The following is a 21979-nucleotide window of genomic DNA, read 5'->3' on the forward strand; positions in this document are numbered from 1 at the left end:
ATGGCATTAAAAGTCTTAATATTAAAATCCTGTGCTTTATTCTGCTTCATATCTGACAAGCTTTAAGATTCATACTGTAATCATATGGGGGCTATGTGCAAGATTTGTTTACTATTGGATTTAAAACTCTGCATTGAATATTTAGCTGGGGTTCAGTTTTTTCAAACATCATAATCTGCTTTGTGGCAGGGGTTGGCAGGGGATTTTCTTTTCAATTATATATTTCTAGCTGTTGGAAGGGTCGGTTCCAGTACAGATCTGATTGTGCAGAGAGTAGAGTTTGTCCCAAATAATGATAAACGAAGCTATCTAATGGATCTTCTTCATGCTCAAAAAGCTGAGGGAACTCATGGGAGGGTAAGTACAGTCTATATTGTAACTTTTATAACTTTGAGTAACAAGTAGATCACGTAATATTCAGATACTGAAGCCTTACAAGCTCACTTAGTCAATGTTCTATTTTCCTGTTCAAATGGTAGTTTTTAAAATCTGACCTCTGTTGAATTTAATTCTGAAGTTAATTTATTGAATGCTATATTGGTGCATGGAACACAGCAAACATTGACCTTAGTGTTTGTGGAGACAAAAAGGGGAGCTGACTCATTGGAATATTGGCTATCTTTGAACAATTTTCCTGCAACAAGCATCCATGGAGATAGATCTCAGCAGGTTGGCTGATATCTCAAATCCTTGTTGTTGACTTGTCAGATTCATATTTCTCTTTTATTATGTTTGCAAATCATTTTGTTTTGATCATTTCTATCATTTCTCAACAATTCTTCCTTGTGTCAAAAGAAAAGTCTTATCAATCTCATTTACTGTTGTCAGTTATTGCATACAATTTTTTTTCTTTAAATGATCTTCAGAACTGTTGTAATAAATTGTCAGAGTGAATTTGCATTCATCCTGTTTGCAACACTGCCAGCCATGTGCTAGGCAGTTTCTTTTAAGACATTTCTGACATGTTGTTAGGTTCCAGTTGTTGCTTTCCTGTAACCAATATCTTGTTTAGCTACAGATGCCGGTCTCTTCAGAGCAACAATAAAATGGATCCAGCTGATGGTTTTCTAAGCAATGCCCTTGTTATACTGCTCCTTTAGAAAATGCTTTACCAGTTTGAAAGATTTATTTAACTCTTTAACATAAACTCTCATATTCATGCCCTTTTGTAACATTTTCGTACAAACTGTTGCATTTTTACCATTTGATGTTAAAGTATAGCTTCAGTAGAAGTGAAACTCTCATTATATTTGGTATATGAATTTGTGTTTATCATATATATATATATTGATTATATATAGTTTCTGATTATATATATCTCAGAAATCATTCATATACTAAATATTAGTTGTATCTCCCAGAAGTTTATATATATATATATATAAAGTGATTATCAAAAAGGGGTACCAATGTCTTTCATAGTTATTGGCATTGCTTATTAAAATTAAAACAAAGGCATGAAATAGAGTTTATGTCCACGTAAGGACATAAACTCTCCCAATCATATAAGTATCAGATCGTCGGCTGGGAGGATATCAATACAAGGCAATGTTCTATCCCCAGCAGCGATCAATTACATAGTTCAGTTTTACAGTATAAGAAATTGCAGAATACACTTGGCATCATAGTTATATATATAACAGTACTACTATTATTATTATTATATATCAGAATTCTGGATCAGAATTATATATATATATATATATATATATATATAGGTTCTGATTATATATATCTCAGAAATCATTCATATACTACATATTAGTTGCATCTCCCAGAAGTTTATATATATATATATATATATATAAAGTGATTATCAAAAAGGGGTAGTGATGCCTTTCATAGTTATCACCATTGCTTATTCAAATTAAAACGAAGGCATGAAATAGAGTTCGTGTCCACGTAGGGACATGAACTTTCCCAATCATATAAGTATCAGATTGTCAGCTGGGAGTAGGATATCAATACAAGGCAATGTTCTATCCCCAGTAACGATCAATTACATAGTATAGTTTTACAATAGTTATATATATAACAGTACTATTATTATTATTATTATATATCAGAATTCTGGATCAGAATTAATTTTGTGTATATATATATATATATATATATATAAGAAATACTGATTGTTCTATATCAGTAATTTGACATTGCTATCAGGAAGAATAAAGAAAATATCAGTATATCTCTATCAGAGATCCCATATAACTTTTACATGGTATCAGAGCTAGGTTGATAGAGAAATTCAATCAGCCTTAAAATTTTCAATATCAGATTTTAAATATCTTCAATTGAAAAATGGTGAATCACGTAAGACTAAAGGATAGACTTGAAGGAGCCTCAACTTTGCATCGTGGAAAATTCAAGTGATGATTATTTTACGAGAAATGGAATTAGAAGAATATATAGGAGGGAAATAAATCTATGCTACAAAATGATCCAGACAAAACAACTTGGAAAAGACACAACAATAAAGCTATCAAGATTATTATAGATTCTGTGAAAGATCACATTCTCCCATTTATATCAAGTCTTAAGACAGCTTATGAGATGTTTTCCACAATTAAGAATACCTTTGAAATAAATAACACTAATAGACTGTTAACATTGAAGCAAGATCTACTATACATAAAAATGAACAATGGAGACTCAATTACATCCAATTTTTAAAGAATCTCAGAGTTGAAAGATCAAGTTGCAACTATCGGAAATCAAGTAGATGATAAAGAACTTGGCATTATAATCCTAAAAGGACTACCTCTATCTTGGGAAACATTCATTCGTGGACTAAGTTTTTGACCTGAACTTCCTAAATTTGAACAACTTGAAAACAACTGTACTCAAGAAGAGTCAAGATTAATTTCTAGACAAATCGGTTTAATTCAAGAGGGAGATGTTCAAGCTCTTCAAGTCAATACCAAAAATAAAGGAAAGAAAGGGAAATTCAAACAAAAAAGAAAGGAACTCAACAAAACATACAAGAAGCAAGATGGTCAAAAGTACAATGCTTCAAATGTGACAGATTTGGTCATACTCTTAATTTCTGCCCAGAACGAAAGAAAATTCAAGCAGCTCTAGTAGAGGTCAAAAATAAAAAATTTGCATTTCAAGTGAATTAAACTCCAACAAAAAACACATGGATTATAGACAGTGGAGCGTCACATCATATCACAGGCTTTAGAGATAAATTTGAAAGCTTTAAAGGATACTCCTTTGAAGAAGTAACGATTGCAGATAACTCTACACATCGGGTAAAAGTTATTGGGTCATGTTCAGTATAACTGAATTCAGGTATCACTCTTCAACTTAAGAATGTTTTGTTTGTACCTGGTATAAAAAGAAATTTGGTATCCATCTCTTGTCTTGCAAACCAAGGGTATCGAATCACTTTCCAAGAAGATAAAGTACCATCTTGGGCAAAGAATTCCAATGTTAAGGAAGCCATATCTATTAGATTTAGAGATGGAAGTTTATATAAACTTTGTAGCCATAAAAATTTAGCCCTAAATCATGAAATCTCAAATACGAAGGAAATCTGGCATAGAAGACTAGGTCATCTTCATTTCCGTGCTTTATCATCGATAGAAAAAATAGTAACAGGGTTACCTAGTTTAAAACCTGATTATTCTAGTATTTGCAAAGGATACACCCTAGGTAAAAACACAAAAGGGTCCTTTCCCAAAAGTGAACACAAATCTAAATCTATACTTGAACTCATTCATACTGATCTATTTGGTCCAATGTTTGTACCTTCACTAAGCGAATATCTCTACTATGTGATTTTTATAGATGACTATTCCAGGAGAACTTGGATCTACTTACTCAAACAAAAGGAATCAATCGAAGTATTATCCAAATTCAAAGAATTTAAAGCTCTAGTTGAAAACAATCTGGACTTGTTAGTAAATAGATTTTGCCCTTAAAAGAGAAATATAGATAATGACTCGATATGCTTGAATTGAAGAAACAAAATGTACTAACAATTGGATGAGTTATCATTGATTGATAACTCTCCTCTGAATTGAGAGGTACAACTCCCTCATGAAAGGACATTCAATGAATGTAAATAACATCATGTATCTTTAACTTGAAGACACAAAGGATTTCTAGCATTCCTCCATCAACATGGAGTGAATGCGATTACAAGGTTTACAATGAGATAATGAAAGAAAGATAAACAGGCGACCATAGGACCACCTATTGAATCTTTCATGTTACTAGAAGAGAATAGAGAGAATCAAACATATCATTTTTCAAAAGACAATGACACAAGACTGTATTTGAAATAGGATAGAAAAGACCATAGGATCTTGCTCTATCAAAAAAAAATATCTAGACCTCAAGATCTAACATACAAATCGTCCCTTCCATTTCTAAAACATAACAAAATAACAATAGTATTATTTCATCCCTGCCATTACAATCAGATGCAGAAAACAAAAGAAATCATTTCTCTACATTCCTTGTTACATTCAGAAAATATTCTTCTCCCTCCTACAGCTACAGAATTCCAGAATCAAAAAAGAAGAAGCCTTTACAATTGATTTTCCCCCATTAAATAAATTTTCAAAGAAGTTTGGCAACCACCACAACTTCTTACCAAACTCATTTTGTCTTCTCCGACACATTACTATAATAATTAATTCTTTTTAAAGAATTAATTATTTTTACATCCTTTTTCAAATTTAATCCATTGCCTAAGAGCTTTTACTTATACAAACTTCATGTCACAAAAATAATTAATTCTTTTTAAAGAATTAATTATTTTGAATTCTTTTTCACATTTACTTTACCCCCACTAACTTACCATTTATCATTTTTACTTTCAATATCACATTACAATAGTAACAATTAATTCTTTTGGAATTAATCATTTGAAAGATCATATTACTTTAAAAGTTTGATATTTAATTATTTTGCATGTAATAATATTTAATTATTTAAATATTTAAATATAATGCAAAATAATTTATAATGCTTTTACCTTGAAAGTATTTTAATTTTTTTAATATTTGGGAGGGGTAATACTTAGGGATGACAGCGACTCTCTTTGGGGGCTGTATTCTATGCCAAGACGCAGAGAACTCTAGAATCTATGTCTGTTGTTGTTTAGTACTTCATCCATTGGGCCATAGAGTCATTAATCAATGTGAATATGAACCTGTACCATTTCAATGAATATTGCAATAAAATCCTTACCAATATCTTTGGCTTCTGTTATTCAATGGATGTTGTGTTAATTGACTTCTTACACTGTAACCAATATGCTTCATTGTAGGCTGACATCTTGAGAGAGAGAGATCTTCTTGAATGCACCTAAGCCTCACCACATGAAATTAGTTGTAGTCTAGTTGGATGCACACCCACTGAAAACATGGAATCTCTCACTTCCCAGTTGCCTCCCATCAAAGGTTCACAGGTTCCAAGCACCTTGAGCTTCTCAATTAATTGAAATCATAACATCAATTGCCATCTTAACAAGTAATTCATTTTCCCCTCCTTTTTAATATGTAAGGATGAACTTGTAATCTATTTATTCCCTTGCAGCAAGAATATTTCATTTTGGTCTTGTAAAAATTATGATGTGTCATTGCCAATGTTAGAGAAGTGTCCAGCTAGAGCATCTTCCACATTAGTCATTGTTACTTTAAACTGGAAGCATGTTCTGTAGACTTTCTTAGTGCTTTCGGCCTTGGGCACTTCCAAATTTGAGGTTACCACTTGGATTTGGGCCTCTACTCCCTGCCATCACATTTCCTCATCTCACACTTACAAACCAAATTGGGATCACATTTTTATCGTGATGCCTCAGGAAGGTTGTAGATAGTGGAGTTAGGGTAAATTAGTATCTATTAACCCGTAATGTTATTATTATGGAGGCAAGTATTTACCGTCAAACTCGAGGCATATGTACCTCCTTGAGGTAGTCAATTATGCAGGCTGAGTCTGCCATGGATGGCTACACTTCATGGCATATAGCTTCATACTGGATACCTCCCTTCCCATTTGACACTGTTTATGATTCAGTTCTACTTTGTAAGGATAAAAATTGTCACCTATTCAACACAAAGAACTTATTCAAGCCGCTCAATCTATCTTTCGTGGAAGCATGCTCTAAATCAACTCCCAACTTGGCATTCGTGTTCAAGATTGGCACCAAAAAAGACCTCCACATTCTTGATCCCTTATACTTTGACTATAGGCCATTGAAGGAATTAGGTTTCTATCTATCACCTGATCAATTATAGGGTCAAAACCTTAAATAAATATAATAGAAGCTTATGAAAGTAATGTGGTTTTGTTGTTGCCGCCTGTCTTTCCATAAAGAGGTGACCAACTTATATTAGTTCCCAGTTGTTTTTCATCGTTACTGAACTACTTCTTCACCAATTCTTTGGGTATAGTCTTGGGTTCATGTTGAGCCATCATAGGTACATAATCATTGTCCTGTTGGTTATTCCTTTGAATCAACTAATTCGTGGTCTCTTAAACAGCTAACGTGAAAGTCTTGTAGCATCTTACATGACACCAATCTGGAGAATGTTAAGCCAGCAGCAATGCAATTCAATAATGTGAGGAGTGACTACAGCTAGAGTACTTTTGGCATCGGGTGTGACCAACTTCATGTTCTCACTGGTCTTGATTAGTCATATTCAACGCCTCCATGTGTCAGCTTGATGGATTGCTCAAAAGATGTTACCACTTTTTAATTTTTTTTTTCAATCCAAATCTCTAATTCTTTGAGATTTTCCAATGGGCCAAAGTTTGTGTCAAACCAAGAAGTCTTGCAAGTGCTCAATATCACAGGTGACTACCCTTTACTGACATTATTTCTAGTCGATTTCTCTCTTCCAGAGAACACATTTTTTCTTCATCTCGTGTTTGTAACTAACTTTATGGTTCACATTATTTCTCTGATCATAAAAAATAAATGCAACTTTACTATATAAGCTGCCCATCATAATTTTTTTTTGAAAACCCTAACTTCTGAATACAATGCAAAGAGAAACTCTAAAACCCACTCATGCACACTCATACTGAATTTGAACTTGAATCTGAAGCTCGAACTATGCATCTAAATCTTCGAACCCTGAATTGAGCTTCGAAACTGCATGCTGAGATTTAAAATTGAGCCTTGAATTTGAACTTGGACAGTACAACTGGGTGAGTATAGAGTGTTGCCGATAAATTCATAAAGGCCTTTATTTCTGAAAAATTTCATAATATGGATTCATTGAAGGGAAGGGAAAGATTAAAAGATGATGCAACCTGAAATGAAGGAAAACGACAAACGAAACACAACCGAAACAAAGCAAGCCAAAAAAAACAAAATGGAGACGGTTATTTACAATGGAGAGGACAAAACCTAGAAAAAAACTAAATGTGACCATTTATAGTCTGGGAAAAGTATGAGCCTTTCTGGACCAACTTTGGATAGAATGGAAGCTGATTTTTTAAAAGGTAAACTAAAAACAACCAAAGTGTAAGGTTTTTTCCATTAACAAGGCAAGGTAGGGGTGGAAAAATAAACACAGAATCAAGAGTGTTCTTATGAATAACATGAATTTCATCATAGTGAAATATGGAACTAACATCTTGCATAGAATTTTTCACCACTATATTTGAAATTCCAACAAACTCTTCCATACCTTGATCTTTTGACTGTTGCATTGATTCCTCCAAAGGTGACATTGAGCAGAGAACTGCAGGGGCGTCGGAAAACAAATGGATCCTTTTCTGCTTCTTGGCTATCATTTGGTTCTCTTTCAATATCGTTTTCTTGCATCAATCCCATTCCACCAATCTCTTTCTCTTCAAACATTTTGTCTTCCATTTCTGGGTCTTTCAGAAGAGATTTTTTTTTGGCTAAGGATGGCACCATAGAAAGATTTTAGAAATGCTATTCTTTTTGTCAAATCACCTACGACTTCAACTTCCTCAAGACCCTCTGGTGCATTAGGCTGTAGTAATGCTTCATTAGTTTCCAAGAGATCAAAGAAGAATAATTCATAATCAACTTCATGCTCATAGGAAGAGCCATCCAAGCATGCTGATAGATATTGCATTGTGTGATCAGCCATACTATTAAAAGAGTATTTGTGCTCTTCCAATCTTTTAGGCTGCTAGTGTTCGTCACGATATTGTGTGCCATCAGATAAGGTGGTCACACATTTCGTTTGTTTACCAAATTGACAAGTAATCCTTGTCTCTTTTGCATCAATATTTTCTTGTGCATGCTGATACCTCATACCTTTCTTAACAACATCATTGGATGAAATAGCATAAACAGTCCCAAATATAAAATAATCAAATTTTGAAGTTGGAAAATCTCCTAATAAGTTTTCATTTGGTCTTTCACCCTCTAGGCCTTGTTCAATGGGAGGTATATCAAGGCCAATCGTTGAGTCAGTTGATTGTGAGGCGTATTCATCATCATAATCAACATGTAGATGGTAGGCTCCAGCTACACTACAGGGGGTGCTTTCAATCACAAGAGGGATTAGGAAATCTTCATCATTGAAAACTGTTAGACTTTGATAAAAAGAGGTGGGGGTGCTGATTTTACTGCCTTGAGAATGAGCCTTTTCTGTTTAGGCTTTACCTTCGGATAATTCTGCTGTTCATAGAGACAAATTCCCGCCTATGCAATTTCTTTACACTTCATTCCGCTTAGAATCATGTCATCATCTAAACCAATAGCCTCCCTTTGTGCATCTTGCAATGTTTGCATCTCTGGCGCTTTAACAAAAACTTGATTTCAGTTTGTAAAGCAGCAATGAAAACACATAGTTGATTACTTTCATTTGGTTGCCTGTTTTGAGGATTTTTGCTAGTACACCTATTGAACCTATCTACAAAATCCTTCATAGGTTCAATCTCCTTCTTTTGAATTTGGAAGAAATTTAATAATAACTTAGCAACATCAATTGTGAGCTTAAATCTATGGAGAAATTTTACCTCGAAATCACTCCAAGAAAGTGATACAACCATTATGCAAATTCTAGAAGCAATCAATAACGCTTCCAATGAGACTCCCCGCAAACAGTCTGACAAATATGTTCTCTTCCTGCACACCAAGAATCCCACAGGCGACTGTAGTTACTTTAATGTGATCATTAGGGTCTTGGTTTGCGTCACTGGAAAACTTTGGGAGAGATTCCATTGAACTTTTAGGTAAGGTTGAGTATTGAGATAAAGAAAACGGCCCAATCCGAGCCCCCCATGGCTAGGTTGCCACCAAAGCCATAACACCAAACTTCTTTTACAAAATAAATTAGAGTCGCCAACCTCCGCCCTCAGGGAGGTACCTTCAAATATCCAAGGAAAGAAAAGCACTTGAACTTTGCTTTCTTTTCCCAATAGAGTCGCCAAAAATTTGTTAGTAAATAGATTTTGCCCTTAAAAGAGAAATGTAGATAATGACTCGATATGCTTGAATTAAAGAAACAAAATGTACTAACAGTTGGATGAGTTATCATTGATTGATAACTCTCCTTTGAATTGAGAGGTACAACTCCCTCATGAAAGGATATTCAATGAATGTAAATAACAACACGTATCTTTAACTTGAAGACACAAAGGATTTCTGGCATTCGTCCATCAACATGGAGTGAATGTGATTACAAGGTTTACAATGAGATAATGAAAGAAAGATAAACAAACGGCCATAGGACCACCTCTTTCACGTTACTAGAAGAGAATAGAGAGAATCAAACATATCATTTTGCAAAAGACAACAACACAGGACTGTATTTGAAATGGGATAGAAAACACCATAGGATCTTGCTCTATCAGAAAATAATTATCCAAACCTCAAGATCTAACATACAAATGTTCCTTTCCATTTCTAATACATAACAAAATAACAATAGTATTATTTTATCCCTGCCATTACAATCAGATGCAGAAAACAAAAGAAATCAACTCTATACATTCCTTGTTACATTCAAAAAATATTCTTCTCCCTCCTTCTACAACTATAGAACTCTAGAACCGAAAAAGAAGAAGCCTTTACAATTGATTTTCCCCCATTAAATAATTTTTCAAAGAAGTTTGGCAACCACCACAACTTTTTACCGAACTCATTTTGTCTTCTCCGACGCATTACTATAATAATAATTTTTTTTTTAAAGAATTAATAATTTTTATATCCTTTTTCAAATTTAATCCATTGCCCAAGAGCTTTTATTTGTAAAAACTTTCCCACAAACTTCATGTCACAAAAATAATTAATTCTTTTTAAAGAATTAATTATTTCAAATTCTTCTTCACATTTACCTTACCCCCACTAACTTACCATTTATCATTTTTACTTTCAATATCACATTACAATAGTAATGATTAATTCTTTTGGAATTAATTATGTAAAAGATCATATTACTTTAAAAGTTTGATATTTAATTGTTTTGCATGTGATAATATTTAATTATTTAAATAATTAAATATAATGCAAAATAATTTGTAATGCTTTTCCCTTGAAAGTATTTTAATTTTTTTAATATTTGGGAGGGGTAATACTTAGGTATAACAAGACTGAAAATCAAATTAGAGAATGGGGGTGAATACATATAAGAAATTTTTAAAGATTTTTGCATCTATATTGGGATTAAGAGGGAGTTTTCTATAGCATATAATCCTCAATAGAATGGAGTCATCGAAAGGAATAACGGATCCATTATTAAATCAGCTAGAGCTATGATGCATGATCAAAACCTTCACACCTCCTTCTGGGTTGAAGCCTCCAATACTGCAGTCTATATTCAAAATATATGTCCTTACCCAATAATAGAGAATACAACTCCTGAAGAAGTATTTACGGGCAACAAACTAGATTGAAGCCACTTAAGAATATTTGGGTGTCCTATTTATATTCACATTCCTAAAGAAAAGAGAACCAAACTAGACCCATCTGGAAAAAAGGGCATATTCATCGGATATAGTGTATCATCCGAAGGTTACAAGATTTATGTCCCTAGACAAAGAACTATTGAAATCAGTAGAGATGTGAAATTTGAAGAAGACATTGCCTTTAATCTCTCCAAAAACATTGATTAAACATACCCTCGACCTACGACTGAACTAGATGAAAACCTTCCAATAGAGAATGAGCGGGAGAGTGATACTGAGAATTTTACAACTCCAAATCCAAACTCTGAGAATCTTGAAAATCCTAACAATAAAAAGAGACCACTTTGGGCAAGAAAATGATCGGAGAAAATCAGATAGAACTTGGTGAAGTAGTTAGAGAAAACAAGCAAACAAGGAACCATTCATGCTATGCGGCACTACTCTTTGAACTCATCAAAACAGAGCCTACAAATGTTGAAGAAGCATTATCATGCTAACTTTAGAAAGATGCAATGATTGAAGAATATAAATCCAATTAAAAAAATGATGTGTGGGATGTTGTACCCAGACCCATAAATAAATTAGTTGTTTCTTCTAAATGGCTATTCAAAATCAAACATGCACCAGATGGAAACATTGAAAAATTCAAAGCCAAATTTATGGCCGTGGATTCTTACAAAAGGAAGGAATAGATTATGAAGAAACTTTTGGACAAGTTGCTCAATACACCTCGGTCAGAACCATTATAGCTATTGCAGCATCCAAAGGATGGAAGATACACCAAATGAATGTCAAGACTGCATTCCTAAATGGTAAAATTGAAGAAGAAGTATACATCGAACAACCTGAAGGATTTATCACTCATGTCACAAGCTTGTTAGTCTTATAGATCTCTGATAGATAAAACTATTACAATAAATATGGATAAATACTCTTACTTGTATAACTGCAGAATCGATTTGATTCTCAAATGGTGACTGTTCTGTGATTGCTGATATGACAATGATCTTCAATGATGTCTGCTAATGATCCGTACTGTAGAGTGAATATGATACTTGTCTTTCAGCAAAGAGTGCAGAGGAGAAAGTTTAGAATAATCCTGTGATGATAGTGCAGATCGTTGGGACTTATAATGCCGTATATTGATATTGTTCTCAGTGATTTGACTATTAAATTATATATAATAGTGAAGGGTCATGACTCTCTGTAGAGTCATGACTCTACATGTCCTTTGTCCACAAAGAGTCATGCCTCTATGGTGGCATGACTAATAACTACTTGTTAATGTAATACAACATAAACACAAGGTAGTTGGTGTTTATAATCAACACTGTCGATGCTTGCAATGGTTGTTAATACAACATTGACAATACAATAACCTTATTTGATATATGATATAGTCTATCGATGTTCTATCTGTCGATAATGTCATTGATTGGATATTAATCCAAACAGCATACACAAACATATATAAGTAACAATAATGAACATTTATCTAAGAACTTAAATATAGATTTGTATATCAGATGAGCATCATTACTTCTACTGATGCTATACAATTACACTCCCTCTTAGCAAGGGAGAAGTAATACACCATTAGATTTCAGAATAGAATATATGATCACTTTATCTGATCTTAACACTCTAAAATAGTGATTAGTCAGATAATAAAAATCATCATGCTATGAACACTATCATAACATACATTATGATCTCTAATTGTCCGAAACAATATCTAGAGTAATCATAATGAATATGTTATTTATGATCTCTAATTGTTCGAAACAGTATCTAGAGATATCCATGGTAACATAATGCGTTTATTATCTATGATCTCTAATTGTTCGAAACAATATCTAGAGATGTCCATGATAACAGGCCTATCATTTGCAAGATTGTCACCTTACAAACAATTACTTTTTGAAAAAGTATTTCTATGAAAGATCCTCACCTTTCATTACATATTTGATGCAACTAAACAACAATAGAAGCATAAACTCACATGAATTGAAAATTTAAATTCAATATTCAATATTACAAATTAATTATACCAAAATTTTCTTTGAAGTATTTCAACTTCACTTTAGCAAGAGGTTTGGTAAAGATATCAATTGTTTGCTCATTAGTACTGATGTACTCCAGTTGAATGATTCTTCGATTCACCATATCTCGAATGTAGTGATAAGGAATTTCAATATGTTTGGAGCGATTGTGGAAAACTGGATTGGTTGAAATTTTGATGCAACTTTGATTATCACAATGAATCACAGTGGGCTTCAAAGGTCTTTTGAACAAGTCTGCTAACAACTTTCGTAGCCATATTGCTTCTCTAACACCCAAGGAAGATGCAATGTATTTTGCTTTGGTAGAACTTAATGCAACTGAAGACTATTTTCAGCTGAACCAAGAAACCATACTAGATCCTAGACTGAAGCAACATCCAAAAGTACTCTTACATTCAGTAGGACTGCTTGCCCAATCAAAATTAGAATATTCATGAAGTTCGATGTTGACTTTATCATATTTGATTCCTATTCCAACAGTACCCTCTAGATATCTCAAAATGTATTTAGCTAAATGTAGATGTATCTTCTTTGGTGCACACATAAACTGACTCAAGGTGTTAGTAGCATAACATATGTCAGGACAAGTATTCACCAAATACATTAAAGATCCAATAATCTGCCTGTAGTAAGTAGAATTGTAGGTTTTGATTTGATTGTATCATATTTCAACTTGTGTAGATTTACTTCCATAGGAGTAGCAGTTGGTTTACATTCCTTCATTCCAAATTTTGTTAAAATGTCGACCATATATTTTCTTTGATTTAGAAGAATGTAGTTATCCTGTTGCCAGACTTCTAATCCAAGAAAGTAGCAAAGTAGACCTAAGTCTTTCATTTCAAACTCTGCTGTGAGTTCTTGTTTGCATTTTCTTATGAGATGTTCTTTACTTGTTATTAACAAATCATCAACATATAACACAAGAATAATCATATCATCACCATCTATTTTGAAGTATAAGTTAGGATCAGCTTCATTTTTAGAATATCCTAACTTCATTAGATAGTTGTCTATCTTTTCATACCACGCTCTGGGAGCTTGTTTGAGACCATAAAGAGTTTTCATTACTTTACAAACGTGAGTTTTGCTGTCACGAGTGTTGAATCCTTCTGGTTGCTCGATATAAACTTCTTCAAATTTGCCATTTAGGAATGCTGTTTTGACATCCATTTGATGAACCCTTAGATGCTGCAATAGCCAAGATGGTTCTAACTGAAGTATATCTAGCAATGGGTGCAAATGTTTCTTCATAATGAATGCCTTCTTTCTGTGAGAAACACTGTACTACAAACCTGGCTTTGTACCTTTCAATGCTGCCATTAGATGCATGCTTAATTTTAAACAGCCTTTTGGAAGAAACCACTGATTTGTTTTTAGGTCTTGGTACAATATCCCATACATCTTTTTTTAGTATACAATTATATTCTTCAATCATTGCTTCTTTCCAAGACTGATTTGAAAGTGCTTCTTTAACATTAGAGGGTTCAATTTTTATAAGTTCAGTTAATAATGCAACATAACATGATTGATTTCTCTTTTTTTGCTTTCTCAAATCACTTCATTAGGTTCAACTTGATTTTCTTCTATCATTTTCCTAGCCCAAAGTGGCATCTTTTTATTGTTGACATTTTTAGAATCTTCATGATTAGACATAGTAGAAGAGGATGGTTCAATATCATTCTCCCTCTTAATTTCTACTTGGTGATTTTCATCTACTTCAAGAATAGATTTAGTAATGGATTCATCACTGTTTCTAGAGATATTAAAGGCAATATCTTCTTCAAATTTCACATCTCTGCTAATTTTAATTGTTCTTTTACCTGGAATGAAGACCCCGTATCCTTTTGTTGTTTCACTATATCCAATAAGTATCCCCTTCTTTCTGGATGGTTCTAGTTTTGTTCTTTTCTCTTTAGGAATGTGGATATAAATAGGACATCCAAATATTCTTAGATGACTTAGATCAGGTCTAATGCCCGTAAATACTTCTTTCGGAGTGGTTTTTTTTAATACTGAGTGTGGACATTTGTTTTGAATATAGACTGCAGTGTTAGATGCTTCAGCCTAGAAGGAAGTATGAAGGTTTTGATCGTGCATCATTGCTTTGGCGGATTCAACAATTGATCTATTTTTACATTCAAAAACTCCATTTTGTTGAGGATTATATGGTACAAAACACTCCCGTTGAATCTCAACAGTAATGCAAGAGTTCTTAAAAATATCAGAGATGTATTCACCTCCATTTCTGACCTTAGAATTTTTATTTTTTGTCCTGATTGATTTTCAATTAAGGCTTTGAACTTTTTGAATTTTGATAAAACTTCAGCTGATTCTTTCTGTTTCAGAAAGTAGAGCCAAGTTCTTCTAGAGTAATCATCAATAAAAATTACATAAAAGAAGTACTCGTTAAGAGAAGGTACAGACATAGGACCGCAAAGGTCAGTGTGAATCAGTTCAAGGATGGATTTTGATTTGTGAACACTCTTAGGAAATGATTGCTTAGTATTTTTGCCTAAAGCACATCCTTTGCAAATACTTAAGTGATCAACCTTGAGACAAGGTAAACTTTTTACAACTTTTCCGATGGATGATAATGCACGATAGTAAAGGTGACCTAGCCTTCTATGCTAAATTTTGGTGGAATTTGAAGTTTCATGACTAAGAGCTAGGTTTTGATTATTACAAAGTTTATATAGACTTCCATTTTTAAATCCGATGGAAGTGGCTTTCCTGATATTAGAGTTCTTTGGCCAAGATAGAACTTTGTCCTCTTGAAAAGTGATTCTGAATCTTTGATCAACAAAACTAGAAATAGAGACTAGGTTTCTCTTCATTCCTGGTACATATAAAACATTTTTTGAGTTGTAGGGTAATTCCTGAATTTAGGTAAATTGAACAGGAACCAATTCCTTTGATAGGATGAGTAGAGTTATCTCCAGTGGTAACTTCTTTTGAGGATTGTTTAGAGAATGTTTCAAATTTATTTTTAAAACTGGTGATGTGCCAAGGTGCTCCACTGCCTATGATCCAAGTGTTTGGTTTGAGTTTAATTCACTTGAAAGGGCTAAGTAAAAAGCATAGTTTTCTCTTTCTTCTTTTTTTACTTCCTCTCCTTTGATAAGGCTTCTTGAATTTTTTACTTTTTAATAATCACATTTGAAACATCTAACTTTAGACCAATCACATTGCTTATATGATTTGTTAGATTCCCTTTTGTTATGTTTGAATTTCTTGTTTGATTTTACATGAAGTGACTGAATGTCTCCCTCTTGATTTGTACTTAGTCCTCTTGAGACTAATCTCAATTCTTCTTGTGTGCATTCATTTTTTAATAAATCAAATTTAGGGAGTTTGGGTCGAGAGCTTAAACCTCGAATAAATGTTTCCCATGATAGAGGAAGACCTTTTAGTGCTATCATGCTGAGTTCTTTTCCATCAACTCGATTTTCCATCGTGGCAAGTTGATCTTTTAGTTCAGAAATCCTTAGAAAGTAGGATGTAATAGATTCTCCATTTTTCATCTTTATATATAGAAGATCTTGTTTTAGGGTTAATAATTTACTAGTATTGTTGATTTCAAATGTATCTCTTATAGTGGAGAACATCTCAAATGCAGTCTTGAGACTGGATATGGATGGAAGAATATGATCTTTTACAGAATCTATTATAATTTTCATTGCTTTATTATTATGTCTTTTCCATGTTACTTTCTCTGATTCATTTTCAGGCATGGATATGATTGTTTCAGTGTACTCCTCTAATTCCATTTCCCTTAATATTATCTTGACTCTAATTTTCCATGATGAGAAATTAGATGCACCCTCAAACCTATCTTCTAGTCTCACATGATTCAGCATTTTGATTTAATAATATAATTTAGCTTTTGAAAATCTGAGACTTTAGATTTTAATTTTGAGTAATAGCCTTTCTTATTAGAATGGCTCTGATACCATGTTAGTTTTATAGATCTCTGATAGATAAAACTATTACAATAAATATGGATAAATACTCTTCTTTGTATAAATGCAGAATCGATTTGATTCTAAAATGGTGACTGTTTTGTGATTGCTGATATGACAATGATCTTCAACGATGTCTACTAATAATCCGTACCGTAGAGTGAATATGATATTTGTCTTTCAACAAAGAGTGCAGAGGAGAAAGTTTAGAATAATCTTGTGATGATAGTGTAGATCGCTGGGACTTATAATGCCGTATATTGATATCGCCCTCAGTGATCTGACTATTAAATTATGTATAATAGTGAAGGGTCATGATCCCCGTAGAGTTATGACTCTATGTGGCGTTTGGCCATGAAGAGTCATGCCTCTATGGTGGCATGACTAATAACTACTTTTTAGTATAATACAACATAAACACAAGGCAGTCGGTGTTTATAATCAATATTGTTGATGCCTCCGAGAATAATATGAAGGGCGGCCCTACCTCCTATAGAACAATTTGTTTGGCAAGCGAAGCGATGCTGGCTCTGTGCCTTGGAGCCGGTGGGAAAGTTGTTCCTGCCGGCCCTACCCAACTAGAGAAAGGTGGGGGGGGGGGGGGGGGGGGGTGGGAAAAGGGTAGGGTTTGTGGGCCCATGCTATTCTAAGGGCCTATCCGTTGGGGTTAATTAGGGTTTGTTGGTAGTTCCTAGCTTGTGGGGTTCCTTCCGGCCCTACTCTTCTAAGGCAGCCTTACTATTCTATTATTGGTAGGTTTTATTCCCGCCCCCTTGTTCCATAGTAGGCCCGACCCCCAACTAGAAAGGAAGGGCCGGTGGGAAAGTTGTTTCGGTTGGCTTACCTCCCCAATGATTGTTAATACAACATTGACAATACAATAACCTTCGCTGATATATGATATAGTCTGTCGATGTTCTATCTTTCGATAATGTCGTTGATTGTATATTAATCCAAACAACACACACACACACAGATATATATATATATATATATATATATATATATATATATATATATATATATATATATATATATATATATATATATAAGTAACAATAATGAACATTTATCTGAGAACTTAAATACAGATTTGTATATCAGACAAGCATCGTTTCTTCTATTGATGCTATATATTAACAGAACTCTCATGTATGCAAACTAAAGAAAGCACTATATGGTCTTAAACAAGCTCCCAGGGCATGGTATGAAAGAGTAGACAACTTCCTCTCAAAATTAGGGTATTCCCAAAATGAAGCTGATCTTAACATATATTTCAAAATAGTTGAAAATGATATGATTATTTTGGTATTATATGTTGATGATTTACTAATAATCTCTTCCATGGGAGCAAGAGAAGCAGTATGGTTGAGAAAATTGCTAGTCTTATTATTTATAAAACCCTTGAAGCCCACAATCATCCACTGTGGTAATCAAAGTTGTATCAAGCTTTTACTGAATCCAGTTTTTCATAATCAATTTAAGCATATTGAAATACCCTATCATTATATTAGGGATATGGTAGATCGAGATGTTCTCAAGCTAGAATACATAAGTATTAATGAACATACATCAGATGTATTTACCAGACCTCTTGCCAAACTCAAATTGGAATACTTCAGAGGCAAATTTGGTATGATTAAATTGTAATTGTAAATACTGAATTCAAGTTTCAGTTTTCCTTTATTTATGTGTTATATGCTACTATCTTGTGGTTGCATTAGATATGTAATGAAAGGTGACAATCTTTCATGGACATATATATTCAGAAGGTAACCATTGTAAGGTGACGATATTACAAGTCTTAGGTCTGTTATCTTGACAAATTGTGTTATTATTACAGATAAATGAAAGTCTTGAGAACAAATGTATTATTATCAGACTTCACTAAGCTGTTGTCCTGGATTGCCGGAAATTTCAAATTCCATTTTCTTGACAGATATCATTAAAGATGATACGTACTGTATCTAAATATTTTGAATCTGGTAATCCATTTTCTTGACAGATATCATTAAAGATGATACGTGTACATATCAAGACTATATGAGAAATCTTGGTGTTTTCACTTCTCCCTTGCTAAGAGGGATTGTTAAAATATAGCTTCAGTAGATGTGAAACTCTCATAATATTTGGTATATGAATTTTTGTTTATCACACACACACACACACACACACACACACACACACACACACACATATATTAATGATTATATATAGTTTCTGATTTATATATATCTCAGAAATTATTCATAAACTAAATATTAGTTGCATCTCCTAGAAGTCTTTATATATATATATATAGACACACACACAACACACACACACACACACATAAATGATTATATATAGTTTCTGATTATATATATCTCAGAAATTATTCATATACTAAATATTAGTTGCATCTCCCCCCCCACCCCCACACACACACACATATAAATGATTATATATAGTTTCTGATTATATATATCTCAGAAATTATTTATATACTAAAAATTAGTTGCATCTCCCAGAAGTTTATATATATATATATATATATCAAAAAGGGGTACCAATGCCTTTTATAGTTATTGGCATTGCTTATTCAAATTAAAACGGAGGCATCGTAAGGACATGAACTCTCCCAATCATGTAAGTTTCAGATCACTGGCCGGGAGTACGGTATCAATACAAGGCAATGTTCTATCACCAGTAGCGATCAATTACATAGTTCAGTTTTACAGTATAAGAAATTGCAGAATACACTTGGCATAATAGTTATATATATAATAGTACTATCATTATATATCAGAATTCTAGATCAGAAATACTGATAGAACTATATCAGTACTTTGACATTACTATCAGGAAGAATAAAGAAGATATCAGTATATCTCTATCGGAGATCCCATATAACTTTTACATTTGAAGGGCTCTTAGATCCTTATATGTTGGGAGGAAATTATAAATAGAGTACACAGTGCTTGATTTATGTTTCAAATGTTTAATTGTGCAACTTAAGCATTCTGTAAAATTTGTATTTGTTTTGGATATGCAAAGAATTTGTGGCTCAAGCTTTTGAGGTTGTTTCTACGAAGCACTCAATTTAGGTGGATTCATAAACAATTTAGAGATAAGGTTCAAATTAGAGCTGATCTTTGGAAAGTGACGCTTGTTAGCATGGCCTTAGTATTTGGTGAAAGAAATATTCTTGCATGCAATGTGTGCCTTATAACAAAGAATTCCATGTATTGTGGCATATATTTTGAATTTGCAAGTATTGATCACAAGATACATACGGTCTAGCTAGGGTTTATTTACCCCGAGTTTCCTTGATGGGGAGACGGGGAAACAGGTTTTGGGATGTATTTTTGTTTTGCCATTTTAGAGGATGGAGGGGACAATAGAGGGGACACCTCTATAAAAAATAGAAAAAGTTGAAAATATCTAGGGAAATTTTAAATAGTCATACGAAAATATTAAAGAATGCTTATATACTTATAGATCCTTAAAGTTAAAATGTAACATTTGTGTTGGATAGTTTTTATTGAGAGTTCACATGAGAGTAAGTCAAACAAATTATGTACACTCAAACATTAATACTATGGGACAGCCAAGGGATGTGTCTCCATGTGTCCTTCAGTTTGTTGGACGTCCTTGTTTTTGTGACCATTGATGGATCAAATATAATTGGGGAAATGTCCCCAGAAATTTAAAGAGGGTTTTTGTCTGTAAAAGATTATGGAAGAACTCAAAGGTTCAAATCTATAACAGAACAAGATCAAACCTCCACTCATTCACAAATGAACCCAACGCCTCCTATAGCTTTTTTGAGGGAACTAAAATGATATCCTGTTTCCCCTAAAAAATGACCCTTTTGATATAAAAATAATATTTCATCTGCAAAGGCCTCCTTAACTAAGTTTCCAACTTTTATAACACTTCATCACGTTTCCAATGAGCTATTACGCTGAGTTGTTTGTTTATTGTTTCTCAACATTTTACAACATTAGTAAAATAGTAAGTTGCTGATTTGGGCAATGGGTATAGGAATGAGAATCAGAACCTGGTATTTTCCCTTGGTTGCATTGACACACATACAGGGTATGAGTATAACATTATAAATTTTAACTATAATAAAAGTGACACTCATAAATTAATAATTGCCAATAAATAGAATACTTAAAACACCTTGTATTCTTAATTTGCAAAAATGAAAATACTCAAGTCTCAAAATGTCATCATAGAATGAAAATTCAAATAATGATTGATCTTTTGACATTTATAATCTTGTTCATCAAATATTGCTAACATTATAGGAACATACAATGAAATTGCTAGCACCACATCAATGAACACCATACTTGCATCCCTTATTTTATTATTGTCATCACTTGCTTTATTGGAGGACTCTACATCCATCTTAGATAGTGGATTATCAACAAGACGATTTTTTTTAATCTTCCTCCTTGAACCAATCTTCTTTTTGATTCTATTTTGGAAGTAATTGGTAAAATACTTGCTTGTTATTAATAGAGACTGAAAGGTCAATAGATACAAAAGAATATAACAATGTTTCCTTAGGAAACAATCGTAAAGAATAGAAACATTCTATTCTAATAGAGAAAACTAAAAAAGAGAAAGCAAACTAAAGCTAACTAGATATTTACAATAGATAACCATTAACTAATAATAGACTACTATCTATTATTGTAATACCCTCCCTTAATGGTTAATCTATCTAGAACACCAAGTTGTCCTCTAAATTTGACAAACTTATCAGGACCAAGAGGATTGGTGAGAATGTCTGCAATCTGATCTGTGGTAGGAACATATTGCAAATCTATAGTCTCGTCTTCAACCAACTGTCGTATGTAATGACAGTGAACATCCACATGCTTGGTTTGTTCATAGAAGACTAGATTTTGTGCTGACTTGATAATGCCTTCGTTATCAACAAACAGAGTAGTCGGTCTTGCTGGTGACATTTGCATATCCCTAAAGCATCTGACAAAGCCGAACAACTTCCATCCTCGCTTAATAGTCCCTCTATATTCGGCCTTTGTAGAGGAGAGAGAAACTACCTGCTGCTTCTTACTAGTCCATGTGATTGCACCGGATCCAAACTGA

The 21979-nt window shown here is 33.2% G+C and overlaps 1 protein-coding gene across 1 annotated transcript in view; it reads left to right on the forward strand.

Annotated features, from left to right (window-relative positions):
* The window catches only part of LOC149562127 (DEAD-box ATP-dependent RNA helicase 37-like), a 118470-nt gene that overhangs the window by 65386 nt on the left and 31105 nt on the right, over positions 1-21979 (forward strand). Inside the window, exons 4-5 of the mRNA XM_089825666.1 lie at positions 190-357; positions 556-669. Of these exons, the coding sequence (XP_089681792.1) occupies positions 190-357; positions 556-669 (282 nt within the window). The remainder of the gene's footprint in view (positions 1-189; positions 358-555; positions 670-21979) is intronic.

The sequence above is a fragment of the Cupressus sempervirens genome, chromosome 4, assembly GCF_028749045.1.
Source record: "Cupressus sempervirens isolate cs-2001-9-10 chromosome 4, ASM2874904v1, whole genome shotgun sequence".
NCBI lineage: Eukaryota > Viridiplantae > Streptophyta > Pinopsida > Cupressales > Cupressaceae > Cupressus > Cupressus sempervirens.